The sequence below is a fragment of the Mirounga leonina genome, unplaced genomic scaffold, assembly GCF_011800145.1.
Source record: "Mirounga leonina isolate KUSES-001 unplaced genomic scaffold, KU_Mleo_1.0 Mir_180, whole genome shotgun sequence".
Lineage (NCBI taxonomy): Eukaryota > Metazoa > Chordata > Mammalia > Carnivora > Phocidae > Mirounga > Mirounga leonina.
Window position 1 is genome coordinate 14,879,491 of NW_023270469.1, and position 24,206 is coordinate 14,903,696.

The following is a 24,206-nucleotide window of genomic DNA, read 5'->3' on the forward strand; positions in this document are numbered from 1 at the left end:
AGTCTGCATCTTTTATTCTATACTTCATTATTTTGCACTTATACATAGTGTATGGAAATTTCTTCACTGGTCTGAGATTTTACAGACAGAAAATCATAAAAATATTCCATATATATATTTTTCTAATGAGCCAACCAAAGAAACCAGCTGGTAAAAACTGAAGGCAAATTTCAGACTTCATAATTATTGAATACTCTCTACTAGGGTTATATTCTGATGTTCATTCTAGGTTTGGTGTGAGGCCTGGCTTTCAAATGTTCTACAAACATTTCTATTTTGATTAGAAAACCATAACCATGTAACTCTTTTCAAATAACTACTTAATGCCATCCTTTAATTTGGTGAAAGCTACAAAGAGTTTCGACTGGTACTTCTAAATTCCTAGACTGTTTTTTATTGCAATTATTTTTTTTCCCTAAAATGCAAACATTTGCCTTGTATAGTTTTTAATCCTATCACATTTGATTTTTTCATTGATTCTATTTTCCTTTACTCTCTGCTGAAAAATATTCCCCCTTTTGGGTTTGGGACTGAAAAATTTTTAAAGTGTTTGAGCCCCATTATATATAATTTGAACTGTACTCATTTAAGACCTCTCTTCCTATTAAAAATCATAAAGATGAATGTGACTACCCTTTCCTTTATTTATTCTTTAATTTAGTCATTCAAACATTAAATATAAACGTAGGATAGCAAGTGATCTAAGCATAAAACATATACATGTATCATTGCCAAAAAGACATTATGTGTATTACCATAGGGGTCAGAAAAGGGTCTGGGAAGATGTGATAAGATGTCATGGAATAAGTGACATTGCTAAACCTTTAAATGTAGAGGGGAAAGTACAGGGTGTGTTTGGAAGGTAGGCTAGTTTTAGTGGAGTAGATTATTTACAAATAATTTTAGTGGGAAAGCTACCCTGGAACAAATTTTGAGAGTTTGCAAAGCAAGTAATGAGTTAACACCTTAAGAATTTTATGTATTATGGATGTATTATATACCCAATTTAATTAGAAACAGATGTTTGCCAAAATAATAAACATACAAAAAAAACAAACTATGATTTGAGTTTAGGAAGAATAACTAGTTCAGTGCTGGGGCCTGATTTTTATTATTCCTTTGTATTAGTGCAATGAGTTCATCTCCAAGTGTGAGCCACACTTCCAAATTAACGGATCTCCTTGAGCCACACTTAGGTGTCCTGAAAAATGATCTGAGTGAAGCAAGACCATGAAATGGAAGTGTTTTGTTTCATTTTGTTTTTAAGACTTATTAACTTTATGAATAGTGATAGCCCTTATAGTTAAGTGGGAAGACCTAATATAGTGTTTTACCATCAGAAATACATCTACTGCCATGGTGTGACTTTGAAACCTAAGAAATGGTTTTCCCATTCTACCTGGCATTATGGTATGGCAAAAAGTGGCTAGAATTTGTGCATTTACCTACCCTTCTTCCACCTCTGATTATTGTGATTAAGGAAAAGGATGAATTAGTTAGAATCTTTATCCTAAGAGTTACCATGTCATGTTCAGAGAAGTCTGCTGGGGAAATAAGACTCCTGTGTTAATTCAAACCTTTTGGGAAATTTCATAAGCATAGATAGCACTGTAAAAAGGAATACAGGACCTTACTTGCATATATCTAAAAACTAAATTCGACTTTTGCTTCCAGCTGAGATGGAGTAACAGAGACCAGACTTAACCTTCCCAGCTGAAACAACTAAAAAGACAAGACAAAATACATGAAAGAATGGTTCTTGAGTCATTGAACATCACACAGTAAAGGACAGTGATTGCTGAGAGATGAGAAACAAACAAGGTAAGCCCTATGATTATTCCATCTTATTGTGTTGAGACTGTTTCCAGGCCACAGCACAGGGTATGGAACCTAGGTGGAACCCAGCAGACTCTGACTTAGGAGATAAAGCTGAGTCTGGGGAAAACAAGGCAGCAAGAATTTGCAGGACACAGTACCAGAAAAGAGAGACCTCTGGAGATCTTTACAGGGTCTCCCACAAGTATTCACAAAAGAGCTGACCAGTGCTTCCATGTTAGTAAACTCTGTAAGGCTGGGAAAGAACTAGCCCAAAGGATAAGATGGAGCAGCACCTGATGTTCACACAGATTGGTAAAGTTCGTGGGGCATTTTTTTTCCATGAGACATTTGAGTAGAGTTCTCAGAAGGGACCTTTGCAGTAGTAGGGAATAATTAGCCCTCAACTAAATAGTGTTTTCATCCTACCCAACAAAATTAAAAAATAAGACCCACAGGGATCAAACTGTTTTCAAATCACATAAGTACATCACATAACAAACTGGAAATTTATAGGAATACAAAAATATCTACTCAACAAAGCAAATTCACAATGACTAGGATCTAATCAAAGATCACCAGACATGCAAAGAGGCAGGAAAACACAACTCATAATGAGGAGAAGAAGAATCACTCAATTGAACCAATGTAAAACTTACATAGATATTAGGATTAGAAGAGGATGACAGTAAGGCAATTATTATAACTGTATTTTCATGTTCAAAAGTTACATAGAGACATGGAAGATATAAAAAGCTCTCAAACTTCTAGAGATGAAAATTGTATGAGATGAAAAAACACACTGGATCAGATTAATGGCACATAAGAAGAAAAGATAAGTGGACTTGAAGGCACAGCATTGGAAACTATGGAAAATGAAGCCCACAGAGAAAAAAGTAACCCCCTGCCCTCTCCCCAGCTCCCTCCTCCAGTGAAACCAGAGCATCAGCAAGCTATAGGTTAACCTCAAATGGCTGAACATATATAATTGGAATCCCTGCAAAAGGGGGGCGGTGGGAAGCAGGGGGGAAAGGAAAATATAGTTGAAGAAACAATGGCTGAAGAATTTCCATTTTTGATGAAAAGTAATACCCCAGAGATCCAAGAAGCTCAACAAACCCCAAGCATAAGAAGTAAACCCCGAAAAACAGAAGTAAAACTACACCAAGGTACATCATAATCAAAACATGATGTGATAAAACTACTGGTAAAGAAGAGAATCTCAGAAGTAGATAGAGGAAAAAAATTATTAAAAAATAAGGATGACGGCAGATTTCTTGTTGGAAACAATTCATATGAGGCATCAGTGCAGCAACGGCTTTACAGTTTTGAAAAAACAAATCAATTCAGCTGATTACAAATCAGATTTTGAAAATTATTCACTGTCAAGCTTAGAACCATGTAACAAATCGAATGCAGACACCCTATGATGAAATCCTATCTATAGGTAGTATGTCAAACTGCATTTAAAGGTTATTATCCTCAGAGAAAAGGAAAAATCACCCACCAGTCATCCTCCATAGCTTTTACTAGTCCTCTCATACCAGTGTCTGTACTCCTATTTCCAGTACCATCACTGTTTTAAAAATGGATAAAGTTCACAGATGGAACTATAGCTATCTAAAGCCTGTATCACTGATGAGTTCTTATATGCAGAGGCTATCATGGAAACATTCTATTCGAACCTTTTCTCTGTGCTAGTTTTTTTTTCCACTTGTTCCCATGCCTCTCCCAGATGTTTATTTTGTAGGTTACTAGAATAATAGTATTTTTAAAACTCTTCCTGTGTTTGGGGGTGGAAAGATCCTCTTGCTACATTCCCTTGTGTGTATTCTTCTTTCAGTTTTGTCTCACATACAGTTCATTCACTCTCACAGTCTCATTTTAGATGCTACAGCTCCTAAGCTGTGTATCTGAACCGCCTCAAAACAGGCTGTGGCAGTGGGCAAATTGTCCCAACTTACTCCTTTTTCTTTATTCTGTAACCCCAATCATTTCTGCTGCTCACCTCTCAAGGGATGATAAAGAAGGACTATGTCTACTTTTGCAAACAAAAGCAAATTAAAGCCATTCTTTCTTCTGACCAAATTAATCACTAGAAATGGGGCACCGAGAGACTGAAATGCAAGCTCCTGTACTGTATTTCTGTACAGTTCTGAGCAGAACCTCCCTGAGGGGCCTCTGGATCCTCTGAGATATGTATGGACAGGGAAGCATCAGATATAAACATAAGACAAAGGCTTGATGGGACTGATTTATACAATTGCAGCCCCCAAACCCTCTGTGAATTAAAGCAAGACTTAGCTGCAGTCCCAAGGGACCTACAATAAGACTTGGAGAGTTAAAACTGACAAAAATATTAGCAACAGATATTTATTACTCAGTATGTACCAGGCAGTGTTCAAAACATTTTCGCATATATTGTTTAATCTTTGCAGCAACCCTGTGAAGCAGGTACCATTATCCTCATTTTACAGTGGGAATAAATAACACAATCAAGGTCACAGTGCTGGAGCCAGAATGAACACCATTAGTCTGATTCCTGAGCCCACACTCTCAACCACTCTTCCTTAGCACCTCTCAGGAAGTTGGGGGGTGTGGGGGGGGGAGAAGGGGCACTGGACAAAGGATAAACACATGGTTAGTGCCTTTTCCCCTCGCTCATTACCTCCTTCTCCTGAATGCCTGGGATGTCACCCACTTTGCTTACCTTGTAGATCATTTTAAGGAACAAGCAAGAAATAATTTTACAAAAGTACTTTTCAAGTGTTATGCAAATATAAGGTATTACAGAGGGGGTCTAAAAGACAGCAGCAACATATAAGGCTGCTTAAGAAAGAGTAGTGTATGGAGAATGGGAAGACAAGGAAGAGCAAAGGTCAAAAAGAAGTATTTGGGGGCACTTGGGTGGCTCAGTCGTTAAGCGTCTGCTTTCGGCTCAGGTCATGATCCCAGGGTCCTGGGATCGAGCCCCGCACTGGGCTCCCTGCTCAGTGGGAAGCCTGCTTCTCCCTCTCCCATTCCCCCTGCTTGTGTTCCCTCTCTCACTGTGTGCCTGTCAAATAATATCTGGGAAAAAAAAAAAAGTATTTGGCATTACACGGAGGCAGAGAATATTTACTGATGCCTTCCTTAGCTGCTACTTTCAGCTGCTTCTTTGTCCTCATTTCTTAGCCTGAAGAATCTTGGCTCAAGAGTAAAACTGTTCATCTGAAAGTTCCTATTCCCATGTTAAGGGATTCATAAATTGGATTACATAGTCTCTTTGTTCCATATAGGATAAGAAATGAAGCAGTCATAAAGGATCAAGAACAAATTTATTTTTGCACCTATAATTTAAAAACTCAAGAAGATAGACTGAGAGGAATCTAAACTAATTGGCTAAGACATTTTAAAAACATGTGCCTTTAATTTAAAAAAGGATGAAAGAGGAAGGGAGGGAAGAAGGAAGGATGGAAAGAAGGAAATACCCACCTTTGCTGTGAAGTAAAAAGTAATGGAAAGCTGCCTCTACTTTAATGGCCTTGAGAGTACTAATTTCTTTACAAGTTTTGCCAGAGCCTTGGCTGGTCCACCCCCAGCAGTAACGTACAGAGACTGAGTGAGCACATGTGTCCTGCTGTAATTAAGGCTGCAGAGCAGAGCGGCAGGTGCAAACTTCTCATCCTTCAACTTGACTCTTAAACTGCTTGTGCTCTTGTAACTTAAAGTCTAAACTTGTTAAAAGTGAGATTTGGAAGGTCATTAGTCTATAACAGGAGCTAGGCACTACAGACATTTCTTTAAGGCAAAATTAGAAACAGCTACCTAACACATATCAGCCGTTTTAAGATGTTGCCGTTTCACATTTTCCAGGGGGGAAAAACTATTAATTCCAAGGAGATTAATATCCACATGAGCATGATATTGAAGCCAGATTGGAAGCCTTCTTTTTTCCTTAAGAAAAAGCTTTTCTAGTAACAGAGTCCCTTGCCCAACCCTATTTCAATGTAATTCAGGTGCTTAGAGATTTTCTGATACAAAGGGCTCAACCATCACTGAGGTTAGGTCTTATTTTCTTGTTAAAATTTTATCTGTAGAAGCATTTGAATTGTAGTCACTTTCCTTGAAAGAGCTGAGGCAGCAAAACCCCTCTGCAAAATAGTTCCATTTAAAATGTTTCAAAGTGATCCTGCCAGATCCTAAAATAATTATAGCTTAGAAAGGCAGACGTGGCTTTGGGTCTGAACAATTTTTATCATCCTGTACCTTTTCGTGGGGTCACAAGAACGATCAGTGACATAGCTGTGTGCCAAGAAAACATATTGACATAGAAGCCATGTGCTCCTATGGGAACACCCAAAAGAAAGGTACAATGCGTGGGGAAAGATCAGGGTTTTATTAGGGATAGTATTGGGATACTACTTGTTTGGCACAGAGGTCCTAGCATTGGCAAGGGAACCAGCATTTCCTTTCTAAGCACTAGCACTGCCTGGGCCAGCTGTAGAACGCTTTGACATTTGTAGCTAATAGGGCCGCTGCCTCTTCTTGAACGCCTGCTCCAGGAACTAAGAAAAAAGACTTGGTTGACAATGGCTGTCAGAGCCGAGAGAGGAGGATTTCATAGCTTAACTCCTGGGGTAGAAAAGACCCCTGTTGGCCAAGGGCAGATGCCACAGACCTTGCAAGGACACAGCTAGCCCGCAATGCTGTCCAAGCCCAGCTACTAGGGTTTTATAAATTATTTATCAGCTGTGGCTCTAAATTAGAGATGAATGGAAGGCCTTTGGGCCTGATCTTGGATATACTCCTTATTAATGAATTTCAGGCATTTTGTGCTGTAAGAGAGTTTTTTATAAGAGGACTCTTGTTTGTAGGAATGACTAACGCTATTACTGTTTTGCAGACTCTTCTTATCTCAAATTCTGCTCTAAAAGGCGTTTAGAAAAGTCCTTTGATAGGAAAGGTAAATGTAGTGGATCACCCACTTAACTCAACTTACCTTTCATATCCTTCTGTCAGAAACAGTGGATCTAATTCCCATCTCAGAAAAGTTTGACTTACCTCTCTTCCAGCCATCAGCAAAACTTACTTGCTCATGGTTGTGCCAAGTGTCCACAATTCTCATAGAAACATTTGGGGAAAAAAAAAAATACAGGTACTATTAAGGCTCTCGAGGGTCAACTATTACCCGAGCTGTCAGACTTACCCTTCTCAATGAAATAAGCTAGTCAGCATCACGGCCAAAACTTGCTGCACTTTCATGAACGCCAGGAGATAGGAAATACAAGGACACTTAGAAATACTAAAGAGCTATGTACCTTGGAATAAGTACATGCAACCTCAAGATACTGTTCAAATTTACACTTTGCCAGTATCAATCTCTTTCTCTCTCACACATGCACACACACAAAATCTGAGGGCATAAGACAAGAACTTTTGCTCATATTTTTTTAATGTATCACAATGAGCAGGAAACATACTTGATGAAATATTTTCAAAGGAGTATATTCAATTACCATCTACAATCAACTTAACTATGACAACAAAGTTTTTGTGACAAATTTTTTTTTTCAGTTTGAAAGTTCCATGTGGTTCTGTTTGTTAGTCTCCATGTATTTTGGTACAGTTCGAGATCAGCATTGTTACAGTAACAAAAAAAGCTAACAAGACTACATTATAGAAAAACACCAAGAACATCATTTTTGGTTTCACTTGCTCTATTTTTTTTTTGTTTTTTTGTTTTTTGTTTTTTTGTACATTGCAAAGGCTGTTCATATACCTCTTCACCTCAGGGTCACGTTCATTTATGCTTTCTTTCCTACCCAAACTTGCCCCCCTCCCCCCAAGAAAGTAAACAAACAAAAAAAACTAGTCAAAGCTTTGTTTCACAGTGGGCAGTATCTCAGCGCCAACAAACAACCAACTCAATTTATGCTTCTATTTAAAATGTTTTAATTTAATTTATTTAAAAAAAATATATGTCCATGAACATCAAGTGCACTGGCTTGGGTCACTGCCTCTCTCTCCTGCAACTTCCTGCCATGCCTGATAAACTCAGGTTTAAACACATGCCGTCTGTTTTACTTTATTTTCAATCATGTAAAACTTTGGCCACATTCATCTCTTTAAATAGCTTTTAATTAAAAAAAAAACTTCCTAGATTTATTAAACTTTTCCGTGTGTGTGTGTGTGTGTGTGTGTGTTTCCTTCTTAAGTTTCTTTTTGGAAGGATGGAGGAAGGATGGTTGAAATAAGTTCCATTCAGTGGGTTCATATGGTGCCATGACTGAATGGTGTCAAGCACCAACCCACTCTTTGGAGTATTTGAAAAAAAATCAAACAAACCTACCAACCAACCAAAATATGAAGTGTCAATAGAGGTGAAGAACTAATTTAAAAAGTGAGTTGAGATATCCTGTTCAGCTACCTACTATGCAACAGGAGTTAAATTCGCCTAGTGAGACCAATCTAAACAGTTGAGCATTGTAGTGAATTCATGCTTTGTAAATGATACCAGTCACAGCCATAGCGGATGTCAACCCACAAACATCTAACTAGCTCATATTTGACGTCTAATCGTCACCATCACTGACTGCTTTGCTACTTCTGAGTTAATGCTGAGAATTTTTTTCTTTTTTGAATGAACATATATGTGGGTGGTAGAGTTGTAGAGGAAAGCATCAAATGTGCAACCCACTCCAGGATAAAACAATCACATAACCCCTCTGAGAAACACTGGTGGGTGGAAGCATGCTTAGCCAATCTACCCAACCACCTTGCTGTTGCCAGATACACCCACAGGTCAAGGCATGGCATAACAAAACACTGACAGTCACGCTGCCTCACAGAGGGAGGATGGCATAGTAGCTCAAAACAAATAAACAAACAAACGAAACACCATTGTGGAGGGGGTGGCAAAATTACAAGGAAATGAACTTAAAGTTGAGGGGGGAGGGAAAGGGATAGAAATTGCACTATTACCAAGCAATATCATTTTTAAAAACAAAGTTTTCAGAAAAAACCTAGCAGAATTTGACGTGTAAAGCTAGTGTTAAATTGTTAATTGGTATCACATAGAGGACCAAAAACAAAAACAAATTTTTTTCTATATGATACAGACACAGAGTAACATACAACAGTTAAATGGCAAAAAATATATATATATTTCATAGAGTTACAAACAAGATAAAATAATGGAAAACAAAAAACTGTACAACTTTAAAATTTAAAAATGTTCATCTCAAACACAGGGAGAAATACAAGAATTCTTGTTAAAAGAAAATAGTTTGTTAAAACAGCAAATGTTTTTGTGTACTTGTTTTTGACACCTTATGCTACAACTGGATACTGGTATGAATAGTTAGATGGTACTCTTTAGTATTTCTACTTAAAAAAATTAAAAAAAGGAATTTGCACTGTGCATCAGCCTAGTTAGAAATATATACAACAGTTCAGGATCTACTCTTTCATTAAACCAAAAACAAATTCATAAAAATAAAACAGTCCCGGCTAAAAAAGAGAAAAAAGAAAAAAAGAAATCCATTTTCAGATCTTGGAATGCTCCAGTCTTTTGCAAAGTCGTTGAGTGGCTTCAGCACTGGGGAAAGAAGCCCGAAAGATGACCAATGGAACCTGCATTCACAGTCTTCAAAGTTCCCTTTTGAAACATAAGGAAGAGAACGAAGGGGAGAAGGATTTCACACTTTCGGGGCACAGGGAGATTGTTTCTGTTGATGTTTGGCTATGAAAGTGAAAAGCAAAGCATCTATTTGTCTCCAAAATCTACATTTTAGCAGCACAAAGTTTTCCTTTCAAAGTTCAGACCGTTGTTTTAAGATGAGAAAGGGTGTATGTTGCGTTATGTGTTACAGGAATACAGATATTAACATAAATACAAGTGCCTCACATACGGTTCCTTTTTGCTCTCTGTACCTTGCTATCTGCTTCTTTGTTGGCTGCACTCTGGATCACTCGCCGCTCAGACTGCCTAACACAAGGACAAAACTTTGAAGTAAAAAATGTGTCTTTTGGTATATGGAATTGTCATTAACAGTTGCCTCTCTGCTTGCAGAAGAAGCACATAACAACCTGGGAATCTTTTGTTTTACTCTTTCTTTTATTAAACTAAGTCTTGTTTGTTTAAATCAGAAACAAATTCTCAAGTAACAAGAACCCTTTCCCTTTTTTCTGCATCAGCAGTGAAAGGGTGTGTCTTTGGATTTTATTTAAAGCATGAAATTTCTTTTTCTGAGAGGAAAGAAAACAAAAACAAAACCCCTAACCAAAAACTTTTTTAGAAAGAAAAGCACACAGCTCAATTACACAAACCAAAACAAATGCTTTAGTTTAGGAAAAGAATATTTGAAGCATCTACCAACCAAGGAGGAAAAGAAAGGATAAAAAGAAAAGCTAAAGGAAGGATAAATAAAAAATAAATGGCACAAGGCTTACAGACATAGGTAACTAGAATTATATGCCTTTAAAAAGTTTCAACTCCCCAACCAAAAATAATCTGTGAGGATCCTAATGACCCCTAGAACCTTTTGAAATTCTTTCTTTAGTTTTATAAAATAATTCTGCAGCTACCCTCTAAGAAATGAAGGCAGCTACCTTAAGTGGGAGATTATAGGGTGGGAGGAGGAAAGAGAAAGTGGAATTAAGGGACAAAGGGAGAAAAGCTTAGGCGAATCAACGGATTGCAATCTATCTGCTAGGAATGAACAAGACAACATCAAATGAGGAGCTGTCAGCTGGACCATACAAAAAGCTAAATGTACACAAAAGGTTTTTTTTTTTTTTCCTTTTAAATCTACCATACTGCTTCAGTTCATTTCCAATGCAACAATCTACTCAACACCAAAAATGGTCATATCTATCATAAATACAGAAAGTCAGTTTTTAAAACTTATTTTTTTAAGCTACAAGTCCTCAACACTCTGTGTGTGGGGTTTTTTTTTTTTTTTTTTTTCTGAAAGTGGGAGTGCTTAACTTTTCCCCTTGAAATTGGCTTCAGCAGAAAAGCTATTCTTTAAATCCCCAGAAAGCTAAAGCAGTTCACATTGTTTTTCTCAAATACTTTCTGCCCGTTTTTAAATTAACAAAACAAAAAATCTTTTCTGGAACAAAAAAAAAAAAAAACTGAAAAAATAATATATTATAAAACAATGATTCTGAAAACAGAACAAAGTGTGAGCGATTGACCTGAGAATAAAAAGACATTACATTTCTTTTTTTTCTTTTAGCAAGCCATTGGTATCTGAATGCTAAGATAGCAAGAAATTTAAAACTGTAACAAGGTGGACTGCTTTCCCATACAGTGCATGCCGGGCTCCTCCTGTGCTATCAACGTGGGGTGTTTATTGAAAAGGGGCAAATATACAAGGGGTTTAAGCTCCAAAGACATTAGGGAGGCCCTGCGGACTTCTGTTTCCCAGACCAATAGTACCTTCAAAAGGACACAATGTAACAGGGTTAAGGTTTTTTTTTTTATATTAAAAGAAAAGACAAGAATGTAAAATCACCGGCATAGATAGGTATATGGGAAAACAACCCACGCTTTTTCTTTTTTTTCCCTTTTTTTTTTTTTTTTTTTTTTTGGTTAGAAGCTTTGGAATTGCAGTTAGTCTATTTTTGAAATCGGTTTCTTATTAATCTTTTTATTTAAATTCATTTGTTTGTATTGTTCATCTTCAAAGCTTACAATCTGAAGGTGTCCGTTCCTACACTGGTCAGACCACTGTCCTTGGGGCAGCTGGGGTCTTTGGGACCCTCCACCGGGCTCGCCGGTCCGTCGGACTTTTGGCTGAGATCCGTGTCAGACTCCTCCGAATAGTCGTCTGTTGGCATCGAGGGCTGAACCCCTGAGGTGCTGCATGAACTTGAGGTAACCGTTGAAGATGAGGAGAGAGGAGGAAAAGAAGGGGGCTTCGCGGCCGAAGCCCGGGAGACCACTTGCGGCCAAGACTTCCTGGAGGCGTGGGGGGAAGCGGAGGACGAGGAGGGGGCGGCGGCCGACGGGGGAGGGGGGCTGTCGTTTGAGTGAGCGGCAGACTGCGAGGTAGATGCGGTGCTAGGATCGGGGAAGCAGGCAGAGTGAGGTAATAAACTAGGGTGCTCTTTGGCGTTTCTTGCTGCTCTCGTGATTGTTCTGTGTTTGTGCAAGGCCGACTCGAGATGTTGACTCAGAGCTTCCTCCCCACAGAGCGCGCTCTCGCACGCCAGGCAGTGGTACGAGCCGCCGCCACTCCCGCCGCCGCCGCCGCCGCCGCCCGTGGGGACGTGAAGCACCATCTCTTGCAGGTTCACCACAGACTGGCCGAAGCAGCAGAGGGACTTCAGGTGGCTCCTCGCCGCCTCCTCGTCGCCGAAGCCCGCCTGGCACTTGCGGCAGACCAACTTGTACTGCACCTTTGGAACAATGAACGGGTCGTAGAGGGAGTCCGCACGTTTGCTTTCCGCTTCTGGCTCTTCGGGGGGTTTCGGCAGGAGGGGGGACACCTCACGGGGGGCGTTTTTCTGCTCTTCTGGTTTGGGGGATTCTTTGGCAGGGTCTTTGTCTGGGGAAGCAGCCCCCTGGGGGACTGGGGTTTGGCTTGCTTTGGGCTGCTGCTGCACTTTCTGCTGCTGCTGCTGCTGCAGTTGCCGCTGCTGCTGCTGCTGGAGCGCCTCCTGCAGACTCTGCTGGTATTGCTGGTACTGCTGCAGTAGGGAGCCCGGGGACAGCCCCATCAGGGCCTGCGACAGCGCAGGGCTGTAGGGGAACAGGCCTTCCATGCCATACATAGGCTGCAGGTACCCGCTCTGCAGGGCGCCAGGGATCTGGGGGGCATAGTACGGAGAGAAGCCTGGTACAAAGTAAGGAAGGAACTGGCTCGTGAGCAACGCTGTGGGGTCCGAAGTCAAGGCCGCCTGCAGGGCCTGTAGCTGTGCAGGGTCCACTGCATACTCCATGGCGGGCAGCGGGGCTGAGAGAGTGGCTGTGGCCGCTGGGGGGGCCTCGCCTTTCTCCTTCTTGGGGACAGGGAGGGGCTCCCCTTTCCCTTTGTGTGCCTTTTCCTTCTCCTTTACCTTCTCACTGTCTTTGTCCTTGCGTGGCTGTTGCGGGGGGAGCTGTGGCGCGGGCGGGGGCTGAGCTGCGGGCGGCGGCGGCTGCACCTGTGGCTGCTGCTGGGGTTGGGGGAGCTGCTGAGGGGCCAGCGCCATGGTGGCTTGTGCTGGGGTCGGGGAGCTCAGCGATGCTGAGGACGGTTTATTTGGTAATCCAGATGTGGGGAGGCCAGGGGAAGGAACTGTTGTGCTGGGCAGACCCATCAAGTTCGGTTTAGGAGACGTTAAAGCTGAAAGAAATGAAGACACAAAGAACCACAGGTCAGTCTGGGGTGGTGAGGCTGAAGCTCAAGATGTTTTACTTCTGTCACTGGCATGAAGTCTGAGATCTCAAGGTTTAAAGTTGAAAGACCCTCTCAAAACCACCATTTTCAATAGAGGGGGTCTCACAGGGTTGGACAGCCTTGTATTCTAATCAGTGCCCAATCCTGGGTCAGCTGCCCTACTTCCCCTTTCAGTTAAACAACTTCTAACACCTTCCTGCCACACCCACTAATTCATATGTTCTTTGCCCAGTTACCCCAACTAGCTGTTTCCAGCTGGGACATTTGAACCAAAGGCCTTCATCAAAGCTCCACAGAAATAGTGCGGCTAAGAGGCCCCACCAGAAGTTGCAGAGGAGAGAGGTAACAGGAGAAGAGGGCAAAATGCAAGAAACCTGGCCAAGCCCCAAGACCATGTGAAGAAACAAATGTGCCTCTCCGGCCTCCGCTGCTACAACTGAATGGATGTGTTAAAAGGGCAGAGAGGAGGAGGAGCGATGGGAAGAAACAAAAACAATCCATTCAGGGAAAACTGTCCCATTATTTGGCTCAGCCAGTCTGCTTTAACAAATCTGTTGAAAAATGTAACCATCTAGGAAGATGATTCTGAAGTTTGCTGGAGAAATGAGCATTCTCTTCCTACCCATTTGAATGACATACAGAAAGACTGCAGCTGCTTGAGAACGCACCCCCAGCAAGAGGAGAAAAGCAGTATCAGAAATGGAATGGCCCAAAGTGTTGGTACCACTGCTTTCTAAGCCATCGCTGCAACCTACTCATACTTATGGGTAGCAAAGGTCTTTGAACAAGTCACCAGGCCCACCTGGGGTACAGCCCCATCTGCAGTCACACTCTGCCAATAAGGCCTTCACCCAGTCCAGAGCCTAATATCCTCCCTCACCCATATTTCTCTCCTGGTTTGAGTCTTTTGTTCCAGGGTGATGGAAGCTAGCCTTGCTCAAGTGGTAGGTGCATTAAGACTAGCAAGGTGGTGGTTGTGGTGGAGGACAGCAAAGTGGGACAGAGAGACCAGATTTGCTGAATGATGAGATGCTGAGAAGAAGTCACAGGCAGTAGACCTCAGATCATTCCATTCACTACACTTACTTAAGACAATGGACCGTATTCATCCCTTCTCTTCAGAGGGCACCAAAATGTAAACTAAAAAATCCCACAGCTCCTCACTATTTCATCTGGACTACCTTCTGCCAGAAAGCTGGGGTTGGGGGGTTCTATAACATGACACTGTCACTGTGAGGAAAAAACAGAGAAGCCCAGACCTGGGTGAAGACAATGTTGGCTTATTACACTGGTGCAGCATGTAAAAACCCTCAAACTTCAGATGAGGAGAACAAGGTTGCCTCAAGGTACCAATCCCAGAAAAATATCCATTATTGTTTGGAAAGCCAAGGAGATTTTTGTATAGCAGCATTAATTTACTCTTTCAAAACAGCAGATAGGCACCACTGAGGTGAAGTCATCCAATTTCCTCAAAGCACAGAAGGAACTGAAACCAGAAAGAAGTATCTGACTCAGAAAAAGCCGGTAAAGGTTCATTGGTTAAACTGGCATGCACAAGATGGAGAGTGAATGGATTATGAATTCAACAACTTAGGACATGGCTCTTTCTGTCTACATCTAGGCAACAGGCCTGCTCCAAGTTGTAGGTTGGAGCCAGAGCCAAAAGATCAGCGAGGCAAGGAAAAAACATCTAGAGATTTCTCCATCTCTGTGGTATCATGCTTTCAGGAGAAAGATCCCGGTCAGAAGGCCTTAAACTGACTTCTGTATCTTGAGTAGAAGAGAAGGAAATGGTAAGGATCATTTACAGAATCCTTGCTATATTTACCAAGCTCTGTACTAACCATGTTTGGTATAGCAGCTCAGTATATTCTCAAAATAATTGTGGCCTCAGTTTTCTCATCAGCAAGATTAGAACCAAGCAATGCATTTCATCGCCCTGATACTTGTCATGCACCTCTGGAGTCAGACTGATGTAGTATGGATTGTGTTTGATACACAGCTGCTATGTAGCCTTAGACCCCCATTGACTCCACGGAACCTCAACTTTCTACAATACATGGTTGTAGGGACTAAATGGAAGGTCATATGAAAAGAGCTTACCATTGGACCTGACGTATTAAATACAAGTTCCTTCCCCCATTCCAGATCCAGTGCTCCTGTGAGCTGTGGTGCAATCAGGTGGTGGTAACTGGGACACACTGGTAACCCTGGCTGCCTCTAATAATTAAGAGCATACCTTTCTATCTTGAGTCCACTCTTAGTGGTCAGAACCTGAGTAGCACTAAACATATACCTGTTGACTGACTGGCTCATATTGGGTGTTGTGGAAGGAGCACATAGCACTGGGAGCCTGGAGGCCTGGGTGGGAGCTCTGGCTCCTACCCTAGCTTGCTGAATGGTCTTGACCTCTCTGGCCCTCAGTTTTCTCATCTGTAAAACAAGGGGAATAGATCAGACATTCTAATTTTTTTTCACATTATTATGAAATGTTGGGCCATCCCAAGCCCTTCTGCCAAGATTCTGGGCTGCAAGGGTAATTCAGTGCCTAGACACTTTCCATAGCTTGATTCTTGGCTTATGTCCAGTTGGCTTTAGCATAATTCTGTGACCTTACTTGCCAACGATAAGCAATGACTTACAGATTTTAATGCTTTTACCACTTCAAGCCCTGGGAACAGGCACCCATTTTCAGGCAAGGAAGCACTCTGAAGGGCTCTCCTTTGGTAAAGTTACACTGGTCAATGCAGGCCCGGGGGATAGGGGGCGGGAATCTTGCTGACTTGTGCCTAAGTTTCACAGAATCCTGGAGGTCCAATTTAGGAAAGAAAGCTGGCTACAGAGAAGATAGGTGAGGACAGAGGAGGAACAAGAGAGGGACACAGGAAGAACTATCAAACTCCCTATTAATAATAGTAAAAAAATAAGAGTACCAAGTATATGACTGAATTAGGGGGCTGGGGGGAGCAAAGAAAGAGAGATGGGTGAAGGGAAATGAAGGAGTGATGAAGACTCCTAAAAATGAGCATTAATGTTCATTGTCTGTCTGAAGATTCAGAACCATATTGCCCAATACAAGATTCCTGGCCAGTGCATTCAAGTACAGAAGTAGTGTCATTATAATGAAACGAGTATAACCACTATTGTTCTGGCGAGGTAAGAAGCCCGGAATAAGGATCCATTTATGAGAGCTTCTTCCTGATAGCAGTTCTGCCAGAACAGCTCTCTAAAAACAGAAGCAGGGACCACAGGTAAGGACAAGGACTTGATTTAAGTTGTCTTGAACCAGTTTCCATAAAGCACGATCCAGAATTAGCTAGGATATTCAAATGTCTTCTATTTTCAACAACTATCTAGAGGGGATTGGCAATTTCACAAAGACTGACTAGAAGGGTCTATGCTAGAAACCTTTTTCTTGAAAATAACCCAGGATTTAGGATGCCAGGACCCTCAAGTTCTTCCCTGTAGCACGCACCCTGGTTGTGTTACTGAACATAGGGCAAAGAGAATAATTTCATAGCAGACTGTTCCAACTAGGAGGTCCCATCTCTGAGACTGGGAAGTCAGAGAACCACAGCACTAGGGAGACTCAGTAAAAGGGAAGCTTCTGCCTATCTGCCCAACATTCAAAGAGTTTGGGTGGTAGCCACAGAACAAAATGCTATTTGGGCAGCTATTTAATGCTGTAAGAATCACCCAGAGCAGAACCCACCTGTGTTGGATGGAGTAAAGCCCGGCAAGGAGGGGCTGTTGAGGCCGGGGAGCAACACGGGAGGAATGCCCTGGAGCGCCGGATATGCTGTAGGAAGGTTAAGAGCCTGAAGAGGGGCATTGTCAAACATCCCCTGCTGCTGAGCTGCCAGTCCGAGGACCTCGTTGGCCTTTTTAATCCGGTCCAACTCTTGTTGAGCCATCAACTGACGTACAGTGGCTGGGTCAAAGTATTCTTTCTCCTTGTCCAACTGGCTTCCAATGGTGTCCTTAACTTTGGAGATATGCTGCTGGGAAAAGATATGGTCACGTACAGACAGCCGAGCGCTGTACTTGATGCCACACAAAGTGCACTCTGTTTTCGGCCCCTCGTAACTTGTTTGGTTTATACCAAAATGCTTGGCCATGCTTAACTTGGACTTCTTTTCTTTTGCCCGGGCATTCTGGAACCAGACCTGAACAACTCTCTTTGGCAGTCCAATATCATTGCCCAGGACCTCACACTCTAGCATGGTGGGCGTCCTGTAGTCATTAAAGCATGACTTGAGGACTTTCAGCTGCAGATTGGTCATCTGAGTGCGAAAACGTTTCTGCCCTGGCCGATCCCCACTGTCTCCAGATTTGCCTGCTGACCCGCTTGCCCCAGGACTCGGGGAGCAGGGGTCTGCAAGGCTCGAGGTTTCACTGTAGTCCACTGTACCTTCATTGTCGTATTCCTTGCTGTAAAAGCTTGGGGCTGGGCTGACCAGACCAGATGACAACCGATCTTCATACTCAGACATTGCCATCATGGCCGCTTTGGTCAACCCTTCATTGGGTGCAGAAGAGGATTTGGTTTCAGTTGCTATTCCCGTCGCACTGTCATTATCCGCATTGCCCTCGTCTCCGGTGGTGGTATCCGTGATTGCTGTGTTGACAGAGGAACAGTCGTCGTTGTCCAGCTTAGTTTGGTCAAAGTTCAGATTAACTGAGGACATGGAGGGGCTTTCAAAATCCTCAATTCCCTCCACCTTGATGGAAGAAGGGCTAAGAAGAGTTCGGGGAGACAAGTCCATGGTTTTACTCACAGGTGAGAGGGGGACACCTTGGCCGTCACTGCTGCTTGGGGGTAGGTGGGAAAAGCTGGCTCCATCAAAAATATCTCCTTTCATCTGGAGTCCCCCATCGCAGTCCAAGAGCATTGCAGACAGAGTTAGGTTGTAGCCAGCTCTCTTGGCCTCATGCCAATGACGGGACCGGATATGAGCCTCGAGGGCAGTCTTGGCTTTGAAGAGTGCTCTGCAAAAAGGGCATCTTCTGTGCGCCTGCGCTGGGCCCACAGCCCGGAACTGTCCTTTCCGTTCCCGGGCTCGGGTATTCTGAAACCAGACTTGGACCACACGCTTCTTCAAGCCCACCTCGTGTGCGATGTGATCCAACATCTTTCGAGTTGGATTGGAGTCTAACAGATACTTCTGGTACAGAATTTCTAGCTGTTCTGGTGTAATGGTTGTCCTCAAACGCTTGTCTCGCTGAGGTTCTTCTCCTCCTGTCCCACTGTCATTTTCTCCAGGGCTTGCACTGGCCTTTTCCTCCAGCTTCCTCTTCAGAGTGTTCATTGTGGAGGTTGGAGTTGAAGGAGAAGTGGCCGAGCTGGCTGGAATCTGAGGTATAGCCCCAGAGAGCAGCTGGCTCGCCAGGAGTGGGTTACTAGGGTCAAACAGCATGAAAGGCATATCCAGTGACCTGTCCAAAAACTGGGGGTGGATGAACTGGTTCTGTGCACTCAGGAAATGAAGCTGCTGATGCTCCTGCCAGTGCTCAAATGATGGAAACGCCAACTTACACTGATCACACTGGTAGGGGATTAGCTGAGGAGGTAGGTTTGCCAACTGCTGAGGAGTCGACGTGTGGAGGGGCTTGAGGGGCAGGTGGGAGAGCTGAGAAGGACTGGGGCTCGACTGGGGTAAGGGGCACTGAGGTGGGGGTGCTTGTGGAGGAGGCTGTGGTAACGAAGTGGGGGAAGTGAGCTGTGGGAGCTTTTGCTGCGCTGCGTTTGTCTTCTGCTCGGGCTGGTCTTGTTGCTGCAGCTCTGCCTTTGGTTGCCCTTGCTTTTCTTGTGTTTGGTTTGGCTGTGCACTGGGAGGTTCAGCCTGCTTTGGTTTCTCATCACTTGCCTCTGTTTTTGAACTAAAAGTAGCCAGTTCATCAGGCTCCGCCGTGAGCTGTAAGAAAGCGGAGGAAGCCGTGTTGGCGGATGGTGCTGGGGCACTGTAAGCCTGTGAGGGCATTGGGGTGCTGCAGGAGGAGCTGGTGGGTGTCAGGATTTCCATGGCATCCATGGAATCCTCATTCTGGCTGTCATCCTGCCCCTCCTCATCCTCATCTTTGTAACACAGCTTCTTCTGATGCTTGATGAGATCAAAGATGCGCTGAAACACCAGGCTACATTTTTTGCACTGGTAGTTCAGGTTGCTTGTTCGAATATACCTATCATTTGTAAGCTCACGCCGCTCTCCATCTTTGCCCTCCCCCTGATTCTCATAATTTTTCCGGGCCTTCTGTCGGGCATTTTGAAACCATACCACTATGACTCGGGTTGGAAGGTTTAGTAAATTAGAGAGTTGCTCAAATTCGTCATCCTTGGGGTAAGCATTGGCATCAAAGAAGTCCTGTAGGACCCTCAGCTGATAGTCAGTAAACCTTGTTCTTGAAGACCTCTTGCTTCCCCAGTACTCCTGCTTCTGAGGTTCTGGCGAAGGGGGCCGCGAGTCTATCTTGAGCTCCTCCAGGCTGGTGATGGGAGGATTGCTAAAGTTGTAAGGGGAATCCTTGTTACGCTGCCGCTCTTTGAAGAGGGTGTTTCTGAACCAGTGCTTGATCACTTTCTGGGGCAACCCAGACTTGTCTGCCATTTCTTTGATCTGCTCTTCACTGGGGGAGTTGTTAATGTCAAAATATTGCCGCAGGACCCGGAGCTGGTCATCCGTGATCCTGGTGCGAGGCCTCTTGTTCTGCTGTTGGAGCAGGCTTGGATTGAGCTGGTGCTGGTACAGCTGGGCCAGGTCCGCAGGCAGAGGCTCCACAGGTCCAAGCTGAGGGGGCAGCTGAGCCGGCAAGGTCTGCAGTGGCATCGTCTGCATCATCAGTGGTGAGAAGATGGGCAGCTCCATGGGCATAGAGAGCTGGGTGAGTGGCACGGATGGCTGGGTGGGTGCAATCGTGGGTGAAGTGATGGGTGGGGCTGATGCAGGGATGGCTGGCGTGGAAGCTGGCTGAGGCGGTGCTGCAGGAAGAGGGGGTGGAGGAGGTGGCGGGGGAGGTGGTGGCGGTGGCTCTGGGGTCTGGGGCCTCAGGGGGTACAGTTTATCGTACTGCTCGCGGTACTGTTTAGCAAATCTCTCTAGCTGTTTAAAGGGAAAGTAGTTTTGATGAACGTGCTCCTGATGACTCTTTAAAATCAAGATGTTAGAAAACAACTTGCCACAGGAGTCACACTCAAGCTTTTCCAGATTCTCTCCCTGCTCAGTCTTCCCATTCTTCTTCTGCACCTTCTGCTTGTTCTCGTTGTACTGAATGACCAGCTCAAAGCCAAAGTTCTCCAGCAGGGCCTTGGTGGCATTCCCTCTGGCATCTGAGGCGATTCGTGGTGGGAGCATGGAAGGCTCCGAACTAGCTGCTGGTGCCAATTCTTTCTTCTCTTTAGCCTTCAAGGCATCTGGCAGCGATTCCTTAGGTCCTGGGTTGCCCTCTCCCCCCTCGGCACTGTCCCTCTCTCTCTGGCTTTCTTTTTCCTTTTCTTTGATGACCAATTTGTTTTTCTTTTCAGAGTGCTGGCTGGGCTGTAGAAGGGCAGAGTGAGTCTGGGACAGGGAGAGCTGGCTTTGCTGTTGCTGCTGCAGGATCTGCTGGTGGCTCTGTGTTGGGATCTGAACCTGAGCCTTCAGATCGTCTAGAAGGCCCGGGCCCGTCCCCGTCAGTGTCAGCGCCCCGCTGGTCACTGGCAAGCTCACGTCAGGGCTGAGCTGGAAGTCTGCGCTGGGGATGTAGAAGGGGAAGAGGAGATGCTGCTGCTGCTGCAGCTGCAGCAGGGTCTCTGTGGTCATGGGGAAGTGAGGAAGCAGGGCGGGGTTGAACAGCTGAGACTGGATCAGGGCCGCCTGCTGCTGCAGCTCCTGCTGCAGGTGAGCTTGAACTTGAGCCTGGGCCTGGGCTAGCGTCTGTGCTTGCTGCTGCTGCTGCTGCTGCCTGGATGCAATCATGTCTGCCAGCTTCTTCCGATTGGCCTCCTTGGGCTCTGAAGGGGAAGCGATGTTGGCACCGATGGGATTCCCCAGGGCCGGCATCCCTGCACTTTCAGGGGGCACTTGGCTCAGTAGACTGGAACTCGGAGTGATGCCAGCACTGCTTGGGTTGCTGGTGGTAAAGGTGTTACTACCACTGCTGCTCACAGGACTTGGGGTGGAGGAGCTCAGGGAGACGCTGCTGCTGTTCCCCGTCCCATTGCCACTGCCGCCTGCAGCCTCCAGCTTGGCTGCTCGGGCCTTGGTTTGATGCAACACAGACCGCATGTGGATCTCCAAAGTGGAACTCTGGCTGTAGGCCACGTTACAAGTGTTACACTTGAAAGGTTTGTTGTCTGGGCTGCTGGTGGGTTCTGGCTGACCAGTTGCCGATTCTTGAAGGGCTCTCTTCAACTTATGCAGGTGGGAGACAGAATTGTAGTGCACTAGCAGGATATTCTTTTGAGTGAAAGACTCCTTGCAGACTGTACACTTGTAAGGGCGAGAAGGGTCTAGAAATTTTTCCATGGTGAAGTTGGGGCCTTTTCTGAAAGGTAGAGCTCTCTTTGGCTCTGAGCCTGAGTCTTCCTGTACTGACCCAGAGTCACTGCCCGTTGGGCTCTGTTTGTCTTCTAAGTCACTCTCTTCCTCCTTGTCTTCCTCCACAATTATGGTGTGGTCCTCTGCCAGGGCAGGGTCCCCCATTGCCAGGAGGTCCCCATTGGCCAGAAGGCCACCATACAGCTGTTGGATGTCAGCCTCACTCAACTCCAGATGGCTTGTCTCAAGGTGTTTTTTCAGAGCCTGAAAAGTTCGGAAACTACGCTGACAAAGACAGCACATTGTGGCAGCTCTGATCACATGGTACTGAGAATGGAGCTGCAGCTTTTCAATGGTCTTGAAAGCCAGGCTGCACTGATTACAGCGATACTTGTACACATGGCGATCTGACACAGGCAGCTGGGGCCTCTTGGCATGAACCTCACTGAAGTGTGTTTGAAGAGTGGCAGAGGTTTTGAAAACCTGATTGCACCCCTTCTTCCAGCATAGGAAGCCTGAATCTTCTCTCACAGAGCCTGGGTCAGCAGAAGAGGGTTTCAAATCTCCACTGTGCTCTGTGCTTACAGAGGGCAAGATGTTCTTTCCCAGATCCTCTGAGGTTTCTGTAATTTAAAAAAGAAACAAAAAAAACAAAACAAAAAAAAACCAAGCCCAATGATAAAGAAGGCTTTGTTTCAAGGATGGCACCCATGGCTATCTACCTAGCAAGTCCTCATGAAGACAGACTCTCTCCACACAGCCCCTGCAAAGAGTACATATTAAAGCAAGTGCACATGAACAGAGGGGACTAAAAGGAAATACAAGAGTTTCATTCATAATAGGACTGTATCGTATCTTGGATCAGTTGCTTGACTCAGAATCTTAAATTTCTCAAGAACTGGTTTGAATGTTACTGATCTTAGACTGGACTTCCCTTTTACGTGAACCTGAACTGTAAAAGAGGTGAATAAACGATATCCTAAATTGTGGGGAATTTAAGATAACTATTGTCCATTGTAATATAAAAAATTCTGACAATATAAGAAACTTTGGAATATGTCTTTTAGCTTAATTTGTTATAACATTACTTTTGACTGTCCTCTCTATTAAGAAATGAACATTCAAGTGGCCATTAAAATACATAAAAATTATTTTCTACAGTGATAGCATCACACCCATACATATTCTGACCCTTTTAAAGTCAGCTGTCTACCTTCTAATATGGAAAAATCACAAGGGGGGGGAGGTGGGGCAGTAGTGGGGCTGAGGTCTTCCCAACTTAAATCTTAGGTGCTGACAAAAGGTGAATGATGTAGGACAGCCTCCTAAGTGGAGGTCTAATGACCCACCTAGCTAGGAACCACCATAGGGCACCAGCACGTGTCTAAAACATGTTCTTTCTAAATGCACCTTTTTTAAAAATTATGTTATCTTAGTCACCATACAGTACATCATTAGTTTTTGATGTAGTGTTCCATGATTCATTGTTTGTATATAACACCCAGTGCTAAGTACACCTCTATTCAAGGTCCTAAGGCAATCCCAGAAGACTCAAAGAAGAACTTTGTGCAGAGGAAAGTTAGAGAGAGAGCTAATCCAGTGCTCTGAAATCCCTCACATGCTCCAAAAGTCCCTAATAATTAAGTCCTGAGAGATTGGGGAGTCATGGGTCTACTGACTGAGTCTCTGGTTATTCACTCCCTAAATGTATAGTCTAAGGGGACATGTGTCCACCAGAATCCCACTGGTTCTCACCTTATTTTCTTTCCACTTTAAACCATATGAATGGTGTACAAATACATGCCAGAGTATGAAGTAGGTGACCAAAGTGCCACCTCCTCTCTTGATCAGTTACATTCACCTTAGGAGGACTTTGTAAGGATTCCTGGCACTCCTGCTCAGTGAAAATTGTGGCCCAATATTTCATTTTGTTTCCATTTCTAGGGGTCAAGAATGACACTAACCAGGCTGCTTTCCTGCCTCCTCCAAAGTGGAGTTCCCGTCTCGATCTGGAACAGCTGCTGGGAGGAACATGCTGCTGGGCATCACCATCTCAGGGGTGGTCACCTGCGGAGGAAGAGGCAGAGAAATGAGGAGAGTCAAATGGAGAGGAAAGAGACCCAAAATAGGGAGAAGTGTAAAAATTATTTAATAAGCAAAATTAGCCTTCACCAGTGTAAAGCGGGAAGTGTCACTTTTCATAGCTCACTGAAGATTCATGTTTATTAGACAAAGCTCACATCAGTCAAAAGTGTTTCTACGGTTACATTCTGGACATAATTAGCAGTGCACACTTGAAGAATAATCTTATTATTAATATTTTTCCTTTATGCAGAATTTTGACTTTGATCACTGACAATGTTTTGTCATGGGCTGTGAAACTTCTTGTGCAACCAATTAGGTAGATAAGTTGAAAGGCCCACCTTAAGCTGCTGAAAACATAATAAGGGCCCTAATTAAATCATACCTAGTAAAGTACACTGTAATCTTGAAGCAGGGAGCATTG

General features: G+C 43.9%; 1 protein-coding gene across 1 annotated transcript in view; it reads right to left on the reverse strand.

Annotated features, from left to right (window-relative positions):
- Nucleotides 1-7,236: 7,236 nt before the first annotated feature.
- The window catches only part of ZFHX3 (zinc finger homeobox 3), a 704,611-nt gene continuing 687,641 nt past the window's right edge, over nucleotides 7,237-24,206 (reverse strand). Inside the window, exons 12-14 of the mRNA XM_035024866.1 lie at nucleotides 23,665-23,767; nucleotides 16,900-22,323; nucleotides 7,237-13,133 (exon numbers count right to left, since the gene is read on the reverse strand). Of these exons, the coding sequence (XP_034880757.1) occupies nucleotides 11,494-13,133; nucleotides 16,900-22,323; nucleotides 23,665-23,767 (7,167 nt within the window). The 3' untranslated portion in view covers nucleotides 7,237-11,493. The remainder of the gene's footprint in view (nucleotides 13,134-16,899; nucleotides 22,324-23,664; nucleotides 23,768-24,206) is intronic.